At 42.6% G+C, this 17,514-nt stretch overlaps 1 protein-coding gene across 1 annotated transcript; it reads left to right on the top strand.

Moving 5' to 3' along the window:
- Positions 1-10,400: 10,400 nt before the first annotated feature.
- Positions 10,401-13,117, top strand: LOC124245435 (melanoma antigen preferentially expressed in tumors-like). The gene is made up of 3 exons (XM_046672849.1): positions 10,401-10,690; positions 11,145-11,747; positions 12,604-13,117. Exons 1-3 carry the CDS (start codon positions 10,401-10,403, stop codon positions 13,115-13,117), a joined length of 1,407 nt encoding a protein of 468 aa, XP_046528805.1.
- The last annotated feature ends 4,397 nt before the right edge of the window (positions 13,118-17,514 follow it).

Below are 17,514 nucleotides of genomic sequence, written 5' to 3' on the forward strand. Positions count from 1 at the left end.
GTGGTTACCATTGGGGAAGGGGGGAGGGGGGAGGGCAAAAGGGGTGATTAGGGTCACATGTGAGGGGATGCACTATAATTACTGTTCGGGGGGTGCACATGATGTAAGGTATCCAGAATTTGAAATATGATGTACATCCGAAAAAAATAAAAATTTTAAAAAAAAGAAATGTATCTGTCTATAAACCATAATTATCAAACCAGTCTTATTTGTGTAAGGATTCACATACAAATGGAGTCTTATTTAAGATGCTTGTAAGACAAAGTTTCTTTCAGAAGGATTATTTGCTTTTTTGTCTGTCTTCCTGAAAAGGCAGCATATTTAAAGTACTGGAAGATCAGTTTCTTCTCTGGGAATTACTGTGTTCCTTTTTATTAGAACTATTTAAGCATTTTTCAGATGCAATAAGCCTAGGAGACTGGAATATGAATTAATTTTAAGAAAATAATCAAATTTCTTAAACCCTCCCAGGCATATTAAAATATTACACCCACACAGTCTTAGGAGGAAAGCTTTTTCATTTACAGAAACACAGAGAGCTCACAGCTTCAGCTCTACAACCTGACCTAAGAGTCAAATGCAAATTCAGACACAAACCAATCCTGCAGGAGACAAATAATTGCAAAAAAATCATTGCAAGGAGATGATTGAGAATGACTACTTGGTCACTTTAATCATTTTTACAGGAGCTTTCTGCATTCTTCAAATAATAGTCTCTTCAATCTCTCCCATTCAGTCAGAAATTTCATTAACCCCCCCCCCCCCCAACCCATGGAATTCATTAAACCAAAGAAACACAATATTCTTTCTCAAATTTTGAAGGTTTCATAGGCTTTCAGTCTTGAACCTCGTTATCGAATCCGGAACTGTCTCTAAACTGAAAGAAAAGTTCACTAGTCTCTCCTCTGAAGCTGAAATTTTCATTCATGAATTCCATCAGCAAACCAGATCAGACCTTTTACACTCCCACTTGTAAAGAAAACTTAGATAAGTAACACTTATCAGTTTGCAACTAGTATTCTGTCAGTACTTAGAGAAACATATTTTTAAAAGATAAGTATGACTTAGATAAATAGGAATCATTCTTGGAAATTTGAAAGCATGAAAAATGAATTTGATCTGCCACATTTCAGAAAGAACTCATCATGGGCCATAGCAGCTCAGGCATCAGGGAGTTTAGGGAGAAGCAAAGGATTGTGAAGGCAAATTTGTTGTTATGTTTTCCAATCATGGAATTGCTCTCCAATCCAGTGGATGATCAAGAGATGAGCAGATCTTGGTAGGCCTACTAGAAACGTCAAAATATAATTTTTAAAATCAATGTCTTACATTTCTCCAAAGAAGATATACAGATGGCCACCAGGCACATGAAAGGATGTCCAACATCATTAACTATCAGGGAAATGCAAATCAAAACTACAATGAGATATCACCTCACTCCTGACAGAATGGCTATAATTAACAAGACAGGAAACAAGTATTAGAGGATGTGGAGAAAAGGGAACCCTCGTACACTGCTGCTGGGAGTGCAAACCGGTGCAGCCACTATGGAAAGCAGTATGGAGTATCCTCAGAAAATTAAGAATAGAACCACCATATGTTTCAGCTACCCCACTGCTGGACATTTATCCAAAGAACATGAGAACACGAGTATGTAAAGATACATGCACCCCTATGTTCATCGCAGCGTTATTCACAATAGCCAAGACATGGAAACAACCTAAGTGCCTTCAAGTGAAGAATGGATAAAAAAGATGTGGTATATATACACAGTGGAATACTACTCAGGCATAAGAAACGATGAAATTCAGCCATTTGTGACAGCATGGATCGACATTGAGGGTATCATGCTGTGTGAAAGAAATCAGAGGGAGAAAGTCAAATGCCAGATGATCTCACTCATAAGTAGGAGATAAAGACAACAACAAACAATCACACAGAGAGAGATTGGATTGGTGGTTACCAGAGGGGAAGGGGGGAGGAAGGAGTGCCAAAGGGGTGATTAGGCACATGTGTGTGGTGATGGATTGTAATTAGTCTTTGGGTGGTGACCATGATGTAATCTACACAGGAATCAAAATACAATGATGTACACCTGAAATTTATATAAAGTTATAAACCAATGTTACTGCAATAAAAAAATAAAGAATAAACATATTTTAAAAAATAAAATCAATATCTTAGAATCTTCCAGTTCTGGCCAAGCTTGAGTAACCTCAATCTTCTCAAGTGGTGTCTCTATATCAAAACACCTTGGACATAACATAGCAAACAAGCAAAGGAAACTCTATAATACGGAAAGGAGAAGATGGACTGATTAATGCCCTTGGGACTTGAGAAAGGACACGAGAGTGTCCTCAGTTTTCTTATCTTTTTCCTAAATGTCCCAGACAGGGCACTGACAGAAGCCTCCAACTCAGAACCACCAACAGTCACAGACACAAAGCTCTAAGAACAGTCTATTCCTCTAGCCAAATGACCAGGAAAATGGTAGTCTAAAAACAGAAAATCTTTTGGGCAATACTGCCCCCCCACAACTCCAGACAAACACCAATAGAAAAACCTCACCCTATCCCCTGAGGCTTCAGAGGCCAAGAGGAGAGCTAATCTTCCACTCTGTCCCTCTGAAGTAGGTGTTGACCATCCAATTCACCTGTCAAGGTGTGTCGGGGAGGTCCAGTAGCAAGCTGAGCCTCCACCTCTACTCAACATCAGTGACAGTGAACAAGGCAGTGCAGATTGGGGCCAGTAAGCATTCCATATATCCCCATCTCTGGTGCCGGTGATGCCCAGTGCTAAGCTGAACCTCCAAATCCATCCAGCATTAATGAGTGGTGTGAGGTGGGGCTAATCAACACTCCACTTTTTCCTTCACCTCTCTTTGTGGGCTGGACCCTATTCAGAGCTGAGCCTCCACGTCCACCCATCATCAAGACAGAACAAACTAGTTGGAGGCAGGGTTGGTTGGCACTGAGCTTTTCCCTTCCTTCCCATGATGTCCTCAGAGACCAGTGAAAAGCTAGCTAAGCTTCTGTCCCCAACCTTGTGGCCACAAATTATTGAGTCTGCCATTCACCTCTCTCTTCCCTGGTGACAGCAGAGCCCAGGGGAAAATTGAGCTTACACTCACTCTGAGGCAATAAAGTGGTGCGGATTGTTGCCTCTCTTTTTTTCGAAAGGTATCAACAGGGCAGGGGTGGGAGTTCAGCTCGCACTGAAGCAGTGCCAGTCAGTAATCCACTACAAAACTACAAACTCTACAAAAACATACTCCTAGAACCAGTACATGAGTTCGGCAAATTGGTGGGATACAAGATTAACACAAAAAAATCAATCGCATTTGTGTATACTAACAACAAAACTGTGAAAACAGCAATGCAAAATACAATACCTTTTACAAATGTTCTAAAGACAGGAAATTTGTATGTATAAATCTAACAAAACCTGTACCAGATCTATATCTTCTACATTTAAAAATGCGGATGAAATAAATCAGAGACCAAAATAAATGGAGAGACATGCCATGTTCATAAATTGGAAGACTCAACATAGTAAAGACTTCAATTCTCCCCAAATTGATCTACAAGTTTAATGCAATTCCTATAAAAATCCCAGCAAAACTTTGTAGGTTTAAAAAAACTTATTATAAAATGTATATGGGAAGACACAAGCCCTAGGATAGCTAAATCATACTTGATAAAGATTAATAAAGTAGAAAGAATCACTTGATGTGATGTTAACTTTGCTATATAGCTACAGAAACCAAGATAATGTGGCATTGGTAGAGGTGTGGACACACATATCAATGGAACAGAATATAGAACCCAGAAATAGACCCCCGTAAATATGCTCAAGTGATTTTTGAGAAAGGTGCAAAAGCAATTTAATGGAGAAAAGATAGACTTTTCAACAAATGATGCTGGAGCAATTGGACATCCACAGGCAAAAAAACAAAACAAAACAAAACCTGAAACTTGACCTAAACTTCACACCTTATATAAAAATTAACTCAACATGAGTCACAGACTTAAATGTAAAATATAGAACTGTATACTTTTAGGAAATATCACAAGAGAAAATCTTTGGATCTAGGGCAAGGCAGAGTTCTTTGACTTGACACAATCCATAAAAGAAAAAATTCAATAAATTGGACTTCATCTAAATTAAAAACATTTCTCTGTGAAAGACTCTGTGAAGAGAATGAAGATACAAGCTACAGACTGGAGAAAAATTTGGAAAGCATTTATCCAACAAAAGACCGGTATCTAGAAAATAAAGATAACTCAGAACTCAACAATCAACAATCATAGAATCCAAGTAGAAAGTGGGCAAAAGACATGAGCAAAAATTAACCAAAAAGGACATATCTATGGCAAATAAGCACATCGAAATATCTTCAACATCATTAGACATCAGAAAAATGCAATTTAAGACCTCAATGAGCTCTCACTACACACGTATTAGAACAGTTAAAATTTTTAAAAAGTGGTAACACCAAATGCAGGCAAGGCTGTGGGGAAACTTAATTGCTCATACACTGCTGGTGGGAATGTAAAATGTTTCAGCCACTTTAGAAAACAGCATGGCAATTTCTTTGAAACTTAAACATAAACTTAGCATACAAGCCAGAAATCTCACTTGTGAGCCTTTAGACCAGAGAATTATAAAGTCTAATTTCACACAGAAACTTGTACACAGTTGTTCACAGCAGCTTTATTTGTAATAGTCAATAACTGGAAAAACCCGAGTGTCCTCGAATGGGTGAATGGTTAAGCACATGGTGGTATATCAGTATCATGGAATACTATTCAACAATAAAAAGTAATACACTTTTGACACATACAAGAACTTTGATGGATTTCTAGGACATTCTGTTGAGTGAAAAAAAAGCCAGTCTCAAAAGTTATATACTACATGATTCCATTTATATAATATTTTTGAAATGACAAAATTTTAGAAATGGAGATAGTCTAGTAGTTTCCAGAGGTTAGGTATGGGGAATATTCTAGAAGGCAGATAGGTGTGGTTATAAAATGGTAACACTAGAGAGATCATTGTGTTGGTGGAATTGTTTAGAATCTTGTCTATTGTGGTGGACACATGGACCTACACGTGCAATTAAACTGCCTAAAACTAACTACACACACACAGAGAACTGGAAAAATCTAAATAAGATCAATGGAGATTATCAGTGCCAATATCCTAGTTCTGATATTCTACTATAATTTTGCGATATGTTATCATTGGGAAAAACTGGATAAAGTGTACAGTGTATCTGTACGTATTACTTCTTACAACTGCATGTGAATCTACAATTACATAAAAATAAAAAGTTAAAAATTCTTTTACAAAAAAAAGAGATGTTCGTCTCATTCATCCTGAAACTATGCTGCATTCCTGCAGGGGAAGAAAGATCTAGTGTTTCTCTTATTGAGCTTGCACAGATCTTGAGAGAGAGTTGGAGGCTGCAAAGTAGGTTTCTTATACCTAGCTTTCTATCATACTACCCACCTACCAATACTAGATTTAGGATTCCAGAGGAAGATATCACAGAGAGTCATTTATACATTTACTGAAATTGAAAAACGAAATCAGACTTTTTCTTACAAAAGTTAATTCTGATCAGATTTGATTTTTTTTTCAGTGAGGACTAACTTTCCAATTGAGTAATATGCTGAACACTTTCCATAAATTGATTGAACTATATTTGGAGGGCCAAGATTTAGGAGAAAAGGATATTTACAGCACAAATAAAATATACAATATACCAGAAATTATATCCTTTGCGAATTAAAAATATGAGAGGGCTGGTTTTGAAATTCTTTTAGGGAATGCGAGAGAAAAAAGTAAAAAAAATAAAAAACAACCTCGAAATTCTGCTTTTGAAAAGTCTCTGCTGCTCTGATCTGCAGCAAGCAATGCTCCGCCTAGAGAAAGCTGTGAAGTGCTTTACCATCCCACCCTGCTTGGTTCCCCGCAGCACAAGGGGACTCCCATCTGGCCTCTCAATTGTTTTCTGTTCAGAATTCTCTGGGCAGCACCTGACATTAGGCTGGGCTAATGTTCTGTCTTTTGAGGGAAGGAAAACAGGCTTTCTCATTATCCCTGCTTGAGGTTTTTTGGTATTTTTTCTAGACATCCTAAGCACTGCAACTGTGTATCACCTACTAAAAAAGGGATACTGGGTTTGTGATGAGTTAAAGATTTAAATCGTCCTCAAGTCACTTACGGTAAATAGTAACGACAGGGCTTATTATTCCTTTTGACTGAAGAACAATCTAAAGCACAGTGTGGTTTAAGGTAATGTCTTGGAAATCACAAAATATCTTCTAAAAAATTATTTTATTGAGGTCATATTGGCTTATAACATTGTGTGCACATTATTATATTTCAGCTTCTGGATAGAGTGCATCATGCTCACTACCAATAGTCTAGTTTTTATCTGTCCCCATATATACGTGACCCTTTACCCCTTTCTCCCTCCCCCAACTCCCTTCTTCCTGTAGTTGATTTCTAGTTTCATAGCTTTGGGTCAGAAAAGATGCATGGTATTATTTCGATCTTCTTAAATGTATTGAGACTAGTTTTGTGGCCTAATATGTGATCAATCCTGGAGAATGTTCCATGTGCATTTGAAAAGAATGTGTATTCTGTGGTTTTGGGATGGAATGTTCTATATATATTCACTAAGTCCACCTGGTCAAATGTGTTGTTTAAGGCCAGTGTTTCCTTATTGATCTTCTGTTTGGATGATCTATCCATTGGTGTAAGTGGAGTGTTAAAGTCCCCTGCTATTATTGTGTTACTGTCTATTTCTCCTTTTATGTCTGTTAATAATTACTTTATATATTTAGGTGCTCCCATGTTGGGTGCATAGATATTTACAAGTGTTATATCTTCTTGTTGGATTGTTCCCATTATCATTATGTGGTGCCCTTCTTTGTCTCTTGTTACAGTTTTTGTTTTAAAATCTATTTTCTCTGATATAAGTATTGCTACCCTCGCGTTCATTTCTTTGCCATTTGCATGGAATATCTTTTTCCATACTTTCACTTTCAGTTTGTGAGTGTCTTTAGGTCTGAAGTGTGTCTCTTGTATGTGGCGTATATGTGGGACTTGTTTTTTTATCCAATTGGCCACCCTATGCCTTTTGATTAGAGCATTTAGTCCATTGATGTTTAATGTAGCTATCGATAAATATGTAATTATTGCCATTTTGTTACTTTTTTTTCTAGGTGTTTTAGTAGTTCTTCTCTGTTCCTTTCTTTTCCTCTTGCTCTCTTCCCTTGTGGTTTGATGGCTTTCTTTAGTAATATGTTTGATTTCTTTTGTCCTACTTATTTGCTTACTTATTATAAGTTTCTGATTTGTGATTACCATGAGGATCCTATATAATATTCTATGTATATATATATATATATATATATATGTCTATATCGAGTTGATAGACTCTTTAGCTTGACCTCTTTTTAAAAGCTCTACTTTTTCACTCCCCTCCTCCCACATTTTATGTTTGTGAAATCACATCTAATCTCTTGTTTTGTGTATATCCATTACCCTCTTATTGAAATAGGTAATTTTAGTACTTTTGTCTTTTAACCTTCATATTATCTTCACAGGTGGTTGATCTGCTACCTTTACTATATTTTTACCTTTACCAGTGATTTTATTGCCTGATTTGGGGAGGGGGTTTGATATCTTTTTACCCCTATTTGTGGTCATCACTTTCCCACTTAAATAAGTCCCTTCAGCATTATTTGTAGAACTGGTTTCTTGGTGATAAACTCCTTTAATTTTTGCTTGTCTGGGAAGCTCTTCATCTCTCCTTCCATTCTGAATGACAACCTTGATGGATAGAGTACTCTTGGTTGTAGGTTTTTTCCTTTTATCACTTTAAATATATCATGCCATACTCTTTTCACCTGTCGGATTTTGGCTGGGAAGTCTTCTGATAGCCTTATGGGCTTTCTTTTGTATGTCACTTGTGGCCTTTATCTTGCTGCTTTTAGGATTCTCTCTTTATCTTTAATTTTGGACATTTTAATTATAATGTGTCTTGGTGTGGGCCTCTTTGAGCTTATCTTGTTTGGAGCTCTCTGTGCTTCCTGTACTTGGATGTCTGTTTCCTTCCTTAGGTTAGGAAAATTTTCATCTATTATTTCTTCAAATAAATTTTCTGCTCCTTTGTCTCTCTCTTCTCCTTCTGGGACACCTATAATATGAATGTTAGCACACTTGATGTTGTCCCAGAGTTCCCCAGACTATTCTCATTCTGTCTAATTCTTTTTGCTTTTTTCTGTTCAACTTGGGTGACTTCCTCTTGTCTTTCATCTAGCTCACTGATCCATTCTTCTGTATCATTTACTCTGCTATTGAGTCCCCCTAGTGATTTCTTCACTTCCAGTATTGTATTCTTCATTTCTGATTGGTTCTTCTTTATATTTTCCAGTTCTTTGTTGAGGAGCTCACTGTGTTCATCCAGTCTTCTCCCAATATCTGTGAGCATCCTTATGAGTTTTTGTTTGAACTCTTTGTCAGGTAGGTTGCTTATTTCTGTTTCATTTAGTCCTTATCTGGGATTTTGTCCTGTTCCCTTGCTTGGAATATATTCCTTTGTCTCCTCATTATGCCTCTTCCTCTGTGCTTATTTCTATGTATTAGGTGAGTTGGCTACGTCTCCTGATCTTGGAGAAGTGGTGTTATGTAACAGATGCCTTTTGAGGCCCAGTAGTGTGTTTCCCTCTCGTCACCAGTCCAAATGATCTAGGAGTGACAACTTTGTGGGCTACTTGTGTCCTTCTGCTGTGGCAGGGTTGCTCTTAATTCAGGTATCCAAGGAGTCTAGTCTTTCCTTCCCTGGCCAGCTGTTTGTAAATCTGGTTTGGGGAGCCTCAACACCTTGGCTATAAGGTCTAACAGCATACTCCTTTCGCAATTTTCCTGTTAACTGGGTAGGTACCAAATGTAGCTTGTTGCTAGGCTCAGGGGCTTACAGTTGCTATAGGCCTCAGGCCTACAAGACTGTTGTCAGTTCTCTTGGGAGTGCAGCTGAGTGAGGCTGGCCCTAGGCATGGGAGCACTCAATAGTTGAGGCTTTGGAAGGTGGGGCTGATCCTTTTCATGGCTATTTGTGAAGCACAGGTCTTCTTCTGCTGATAAGCCTCAACCCCCACAGGACCACACACACTGTCAACATAGTCCTGGTCCATGCACACTTCCCAACCCTCTGGAGTGCACCCAAATGTGCCACTGAAGAGGCCCCCACTTCTCCACAAATGCCCCCACAGTTCACCTGGTCCTCACACAGGGCCTGCCCCACAGAGGTAGACACACTCACCTTCCTATAGAGGATCAAGGCACCCAGTCAATTCAGGCCGACAAGTAGCCTGAGGGCTTGCTGTTAGGTGGGACTGGTCCATAGGGCGGGCTGCCTACCCTGGCTGAATTAGATTAAATCTACACTCTAGTTGGTGTGGCGGACCCCTGAACTAACAGGCCAGGGAAAGAACTTCAATGGCTTCTGCCAGGGTCTGTGTCTGAACGCCTGGACTAGGTCACAGCAATGGCTGTCACCAACAATGTCTCAGTCTCCAGAGAAGTCTCTCCTCTCACTGAGATGCACCCAGAGCCCACAAGGTGAGTCTCTTTTCACAAAAGGACTATCAGCCTTCTCTCTCATGATTTTAGGTTGCTGAGACGGGTGAGTTTGTGCGTGGGCCCTGCAAGACCTGGGTCTTTTCGGCTTTTGTCTGATAACTTTGCTGGGGGTATTCTCTACTGCAGTTAATAGCCAGTGAAGCTACATAGTAAGACCCTCGTCTCAGTTGTGCTGAGTCTGAAGGATGCTTATAGCAGTATCGGCCCCCACTCAGGACCTCACTTCTCTAGGGAGGGCTGTGTCCCTTAGGGTGCCTCCCACCTGACTGGCTGAGAAGCTCCACTGCTCCTGAAGGTGGCTTTTTTTTCTCTCCAGAAGGAATTTCTGCCTCTTCCACCTTAGTCAGGGCTGTCCCTTGTTGTGGAGGTTCTTTTCACCCAGTTTTCAGTTTTCTATCCAGGGTAATTTTTCCAAAAGTAGTTGTAACCTGGTTGTGTTCATGGGAGGAAATGAGTTCAGAGTCTGCCTACACTGCCATCTTGACGAGATCTCCTCTCATGGCATTTTATCTTATGTAAATTTATGTATGTGTATGTGTGCATGCACATATATCCTTAGGCACACACACAAGTCTATTTTTATTCTATTCCTACAGCAGAGGTCATCTGAGATGGCCATCTGACTCACTATACATTTATTCAATAAATATTTTGTCCATAGCTAACCTTGGAGGCAAACAAGAGATTGTAGATGTCTTCTCAGGATTTCTAAATATTCCTCACCCTGAAGCAGGTTTACAAAGATGCACCAAAAGGCCACAGCCACACTGCTCGATCTTGCTGCAAGGAGTCTGCTGAGTAATGAGCCTGCAGCTATCTGTGCCCTGGAAGAACTCCCAAGAGACCTCTTTGTTCCATTGTTCATTGCTGCCTTCTTGGGTGGGCATAAGAAGATACTAACGGCAATGGTGAGAGTTTGGCCCTTTCGCTGTCTCCATGTTGGGACCTTGAGTGTACGAGAGTCATACTACGAAATCGTGGAAGCCGTGATTGATGGTCTGCAGATCCCCGCTGTCCGGAGCCCTTCCTCTTGGTAAGACTATAGCTGATAGGGACATTGTGAGTCAGCAGGAGGGTATGCTGGAGCCTGGGGCAGGGGAATACCTAACAGTCTCCCGAAAGTAGCCAATGGTGAATGCTGAGGATCTCTGTGGGCCTATTGTTCCAACACTTGGGGTCACCTTAGGGACTCCAGTGTCTTACAGAGTTGATTATAGAATAGAGGTGATTGAGGATACTGTGGTTGGATTTACCTCCTGAGTAAGAAGAAGGACATGGGTATTGAGACTGTGGAGGACCAGAGGTGAAGAAAGTGTGGGAAAAAGAATAAAAGATGCTAAATTTGTGTGGAAAGAACTTCTTGGTGAATGGTATGTGGAATGACAACTGGGGATAAAGAGTTCCTTCCTGCTTCCCATCATTGAACTTGCTGGATGATATTCAAGTTGTCTACCTCTCATGTGTTCTGTCTCCTCCTCTCCTTACAGGGGGCCAAAACTGAGGATCCTAGATTTAAGGCAGGACCTGGACTGTGAGACAACATGCTTGGAGACCGGGATCACATTCCCTTTCTGTTTTCAGTGTTGTATTTATTCTCGTCACTCTATCCGTAAACTAGAAGAAGCCCGGCATAGTGTCAGGTGCCTTGGAATTGTTAATTCAGAGTCTGAGCTTCAGTCAGCCCAGGAACCCATGGAATTGTTAGTGGACCTTTCCCTCAGTGATACCTTGAGAGCAAAGCAATTTCTTTCTTTCCTTCGGAGTAAGGTTGAGCAGAGCTTTGGCTCCTTGCACCTCTGCTGCAGAGATTTGCAGATTGATAAAATGTCTGCCCACAGAAGTATCCTGCAGTTTCTGGATCTGGGATGCGTTGATCACCTGGGTGTGGGTGAGGCAGATCTGAGTGAAGTCACCACCCTTTTGGCTCGGACGATCCACCTGGACAGCCTTAGTCTGTATAACATCGCCTTTAAATCTTGTCAGAGGAAAAACTTCAGAACTTTTCTCAACCGGCTTGGGCAGCTGGACAACCTCCAGAAGCTCATCTTGTCTTTCTTCCACCTCACAGATCAACTGCACAAACTGCTCAGGTGAGGGAGTGGGAAGGAACCTGGGTTCCCTGAACCACCCCATGGTTAAAAGAGGAGAAGTGACCATGCTTGGATATTCCTGAGCTCCTTGTCACATATTTCTCCTTCCACCTCAGCAGGGGCACTGCTGGGAGTTTGAAACTGGCCAGGCTAGAGAGGGGTACCTCATGGTGAGGGGAAAGACAAGATTAGAAAAGGAAGTCGTGCTCATCCTTTCAGTCAGTCACTCAGTCGACCATGTGCGGACACTGTGATAAGTCTGTGAATGTACTGGTGAAGAAGACTCAGTCCTTCTGCTGTTGGAGTTTACAGCTCTCTAGAGAGGAAGGGGAGGCATTCAGATGGAGAAACGCTCTATGCTGTAGCGCCGATGTACATCCCCATGGACTGGCCACAGTAGCTAACACTGCCCACTCGCTTTGCTCCTGTATTTTCCCCAAGGCTTAGACCCTGAACGGAGAACTTGTCATCTGGAAACTAGTCAAAGGGAACCCACAGTTGGCTGCTTTCCCAGACCCATCCCCACTAAATAAGTGAACAGGATTCACCATGGATTAGGTCATAAATCCTAAGTGCATCCAATTTTTTTCACTTAATCTTTTCCACAACCCTGTATAATAATTACCTTTATACACATTTTAAAGCTTAAAAACCTGTCTTATCTCAGAGTGGAAAAGTAACTTCCTCAGCATCACAAGTCTCTTAAGTCTGATTTCCAAGCCCACATGATTAACCACTGTTGCAAAATATGTGCAAATTAGTTTATTCTAGAGCCTTAGGTACGTTTCATTCAGGGCTGGCTGCCCTGCTCCAATCCTCATTCTTCTGAAATAACCTTTCTTTTTTCTCTGTATAGAGTTCTGCCGCCTCAGTTGGATACATTGTGTCTACCTCTCTGTGGCCTGTCTGACAGAGATGTCACTGTCCTGTCCCAGAGCTCTCAGGCCACCCACCTAAGGCTGTTGAATCTCAGTGACAACCAGATATTCTCGGAAGATTATGAGCCCTTCCAGACTCTGCTGGAGAAGGTCTCAGGCACCCTGCAGCATCTGGAGATGAGTAATTGCCTGATAACTGACTCTGCTCTCTCTGCTGTCCTCCCAGCCCTGAGCCAATGTTCCCATCTCCGTGTCCTTAGCTTTGCCTTCAACCCCATTACGATGCCTGTGCTCACGAGCCTTCTGCAGCACTTGGCATCCTCGATGGAGCTGAAGCATGTAGTTTATCCTGTGCCTGTCCATTGCTATGAACAGTGGAATTTTCGTGGCAGTTTGGACCCACGGAAACTTGCCGAAGTGCAGGCCCAGGTGAAGGCAATGCTGCAGGCGGTACAGCGGGACGACATGACCTGGACCACTTGTGCTGAGTGATTTCCACAGTACAAGGAGCTGTTTCAACACTCAAGTGTGGCCATTCAAGCACTCACTGTTTTTCCTGAAGCCCAAGTTTGTGGAGACACATATATAAAATTCTACTCTTCCAGGAAACCGGGGTTAGGAAGGTTGACTGAGTAGTGGACCTCTATAAAAGAGGAACTCTGAAAAAAAATAGAGGAATTTGAAAGGCCCTGTGGATCTCTTGCCCCTGGCCCTCGACATCCTCTTCTGGTGACTAACCCCAGCATTGGGTATGTGATGTAAGGTAACCTGGTCATGGTACATCACCTCCCTGTCCACACTGATTGGCCCATTTATCCACTTAGGGGCACTTGACACAAGTCAGATCAATTGGAATTCTTCCCGGATGTGGTAGCGGTTGAAGCCGATAACTTTGCCCTCTAGGGTTCTGCAAACATCTTGTAGTTATGATCGCCTTAGGTTGCTTATGAGAAGCCAAATGCAAGTAAAAGGAAACAAACTTTGCCCACTACCTACTGGTGTCTTCATCAACCTGTGGCTGCCCGCTTTCTCAGGTCTCAGACCCCTGGCTCAGTTATTCCTTATCTCACATACATTCGCTGAGTATCTGTTCCGATGTAGATACTGTTTCACGTGCTAAGAAAAATAAAGTCCCTGATCTCAAACCACTCACAGTACACATGTTCCTGTGATTTTTCAGTTTCACCACTCTTTCTTAGGGCATTTAGGAAAATTATTTCTCCCCCCAAACTCCAGGTTTTTTTCGCTTTTTCCGTTACATACTGTGCTCAATCCATGCTGGCCTCTTGATGCTGTTGGATAGCTGCTCAACCCTCAGGTCATGGCTTAAAGGTTTACCTCCTCAGATAGATTTTCTCTTACTTCCTTACTTAAGTAGCTTTACTCTGCTGTTGCTCTCTCTTAATGTACCATGTACGTTTCCTTCATGGTCTACACCATTCCTTATGGATTTGCTCCCTCTGCTCTTCCACTAGAGTTGCACTGTTCCGTGCGGGACACACTAGCCATATGTGGCTACTGAGCACTAGAAGTGGGGCTACTCTGAAATGTCATGTACTCTTAAGTGTTAAGTGCACGCTGTACATCCCAGGCTTAGTAAGAAACAAACGAGGTAGGAGAAGAGCCAAGATGGCGCCATGAGTAGTCCTCTTTGTCTCTCGCCCTTCGAGTCTACAATTATTTGGACACTTATCGCTTGACAAAGGATATCCAGACAGCATCTCAGGGCGTCTGAGACACCCACGCGACTATACATCAGAAGGCGGATGGACTTTCCTCCGGGAGGATGTGGAAATAGGTGAAAACTCTCCGACCCCGACGGGCAGCCTAGTACCCGCAAGCGGCTTTCTTCCAACGGACGCCCCCAGAGGATCCACACACATCTAGGGCAGGAGCGAGAACACAACAGAGGAGCGACGGTGGAAACAGGTGACCAGAACCCTACCTAAACCCCCTGCAATTACTCCTAAACGCAGAGGGAAACTTTGGAGTTGCACACCTGAGCCCGCGGGGAGAGTCTCTCCCCGCCATTGGCGGGGAGACCCAGCCTGGTGCTTGGGGCGCCCGGAGGGTCCCAGAGAGAGACACGGAGGGCACGGAGATCTCCCAGCTGCCGTTGCCCGCCCTGTGGGTCTGGGGATTGCCAGAGATCTCGGAGAAGACCGGGGCGGGGGGGAACTTTCAAAGGCCGGTCCTGCGACCCGGAGGGGAAGCGCCGGAGCTCCGCCAGGCAGCAGACAAAACTCTCTGTCTGCCATTAGCAGAGGGGCCACGCCCAGCATTCACGGCTCCGGCAGAGGCCCGGAGAGAAGCCCTGAGGGCGGGGCGACCCCTAGCTGCCGTTGCCCGCCCCGTGGGACTAGGGATTGCCGGAGATCTCGGAGAGGACCGGGGCCGGGGGAATTTTCAAAGGCCGGTTCTGCGACCCGGAGGGGAAGCGCCGGAGCTCCGCCCGGGCAGCAGACAAAACTCTCTGCCTGCCGTTAGCAGAGGGGCCACGCTGAGCATTCACGGCTCCGGGAGAGGCCCGGAGAGAATCCCAGAGGGCGGGGCGACCCCCAGCTGCCGTTGCCCACCCCATGGGGCTAGGGATTGCCGGAGATCTCAGAGAGGACTGGGGCTGGAGAGAGTCCCAGAGACCCAGCTTACTAGCCTAGGGGGAAACCCTACAGGCTCACAGCAGCCTTAGGGAAAGCCTCTGCACAGCACCAGTAGAAGGCACCCAGCCGCCAGCCACAAGGCTGGAAGACCCCAGGGCAAAAGCAGCATAGCTAGGTGTACTAACCACAGACTGCAGAAGATGCCAATAGCTCTCCTGCGACCCATAGAGGACAAGTGAGATTTGGTGGGTGCCGACAGCAACGGAGTGACAAATATAAGTGATCCCACCCCTGGCCACTGGAAAAGCCCATAACACCGTTGCAGACCCCAAGGAGAGAGCACATCTAGGTGGGCTGCAACAGTAGGCACCTGCAGCCTGAAGCCCCCCTGTGACGGCCCCCACGGCAGAGGAGGGAATCCAAAGGGCCACTGTGGCTACGAAGAGGGGCCCAGGCCCAGTTAGCAACTACGGACAGGGTTCCTGGTTGGTGAAATATAAACAGCTGCTCCTCCCACCGCAGCAGCTGAAACAAGTGAAAGGAGCAACTAAACTCTATCTCCATGCGGAGGCACAAATCAACAACATCAAGCAATATGAAAAAATACATTAAATCTCCAGAACAGAAAGAAAGCAACAAATACACAGAAAACAATCCCAAAGAAAATGAGATATATAACCTAAATGACGATGACTTCAAAACAGCCATCATTAAGATTCTCAATGAGTTAAGAGAGAATTCTGACTGACAACTCAACGAGTTCAGGAGCTATGTCACAAAAGAGTTTGATACGATAAAGAAGAACCAAACAGAAATATTGGAAATGAAGAACACAATAGAGGAGATTAAGAAAAATCTAGATGCTCTGAACAGTAGGGCCGATAATATGGAGGAAAGAATTAGCAATTTGGAAGATGGCAATATAGAATTGTTGCAGGCAGAGGAGGAGAGAGAAGCAAGACTTAAAAGAAATGAAGAAACTCTCCGAGAATTATCAGACACAATTAGGAGATGCAACGTAAGGATTATAGGTATACCAGAGGGAGAAGAGAAGGAGAAAGGGGCAGAAAACCTATTCAAAGAAATAATGGCTGAGAACTTCCCAAATCTGGTGAGGGAGATGGATCTTCAGGTGACAGAAGCCAATAGATCTCCAAACTTTATCAATGCAAGAAGACCAACTCCACGGCATATAGTAGTGAAGCTAGCAAAAGTCAACGACAAGGAGAAAATATTAAGGACAGCCAGGCAAAAGAAACTAACCTACAAAGGAACCCCCATCAGGCTATCAGCAGATTTCTCAGCAGAAACTTTACAGGCTAGAAGAGAGTGGAATGATATATTCAAAAATCTGAAGGACAAAAATCTACAGCCGAGAATTCTCTACCCAGCGAAAATATCCTTCAAATACGATGGAGAAATAAAAACTTTCCCAGATAAACAAAAATTAAGGGAGTTCATTGCCACAAAACCTCCTCTTCAGGAAATCCTCAGGAAAACCCTCATTCCTGAAAAATCCAAAAAAGGAAAGGGGCTACAAAACCAAGAGCAGAGGAGATAAGTAGAAGGACAACAACAGAGAGTAGCAGCTCTACATCAGAACAGATTAAACCATGGGACGAGAAACAAAGGAAACTGAAGAAAACCGGAAAACAAGACACAAAATGGGAGTGGTAGGCCCCCACGTCTCAATAATCACTCTAAATGTAAATGGATTGAACTCCCCAATCAAAAGACACAGAGTGGCAGGATGGATCAAAGAACAAGATCCAACAATATGCTGCCTCCAGGAAACACACCTCAGCCCCAAAGACAAACACAGACTCAGAGTGAAGGGATGGAGAACAATACTCCAAGCTAATAATGAACAAAAGAAAGCAGGTGTCGCTATACTAATATCAGACAAGGTAGATTTCAAAGCAAAACAGATAAAGAAAGATAAAGAGGGACAGTATATAATGATAAAAGGGACTCTCCACCAAGAAGACATAACACTTATAAATATATACGCACCCAACACAGGAGCACCAAAATTTGTAAAGCAACTCTTAATAGAACTAAAAGAAGACATCAACGACAATACAATAATAGTAGGGGACCTCAACACACCATTAACACCAATGGACAGAACATCCAGACAGAAAATCAACAAGGAAATAATAGAATTAAATGAAAAATTAGACCAGATGGACTTAATAGATATATATAGAACACTTCATCCAAAAACAGGTTACACATTCTTCTCAAGTGCACATGGAACATTCTCAAGGATTGACCATATTTTGGGAA

This window comes from Equus quagga, chromosome 10, assembly GCF_021613505.1.
Source record: "Equus quagga isolate Etosha38 chromosome 10, UCLA_HA_Equagga_1.0, whole genome shotgun sequence".
NCBI lineage: Eukaryota > Metazoa > Chordata > Mammalia > Perissodactyla > Equidae > Equus > Equus quagga.

Bases quoted from the DNA above. Each gene is read 5' to 3' on its own strand.
- LOC124245435 (XM_046672849.1), top strand. From the start codon at position 10,401: ATGCACCAAAAGGCCACAGCCACACTGCTCGATCTTGCTGCAAGGAGT. The intron at 10,691-11,144 runs GTAAGACTATAG...CTCTCCTTACAG, and splicing joins GTCCGGAGCCCTTCCTCTTG to GGGGCCAAAACTGAGGATCC. The intron at 11,748-12,603 runs GTGAGGGAGTGG...TTCTCTGTATAG, and splicing joins CAACTGCACAAACTGCTCAG to AGTTCTGCCGCCTCAGTTGG.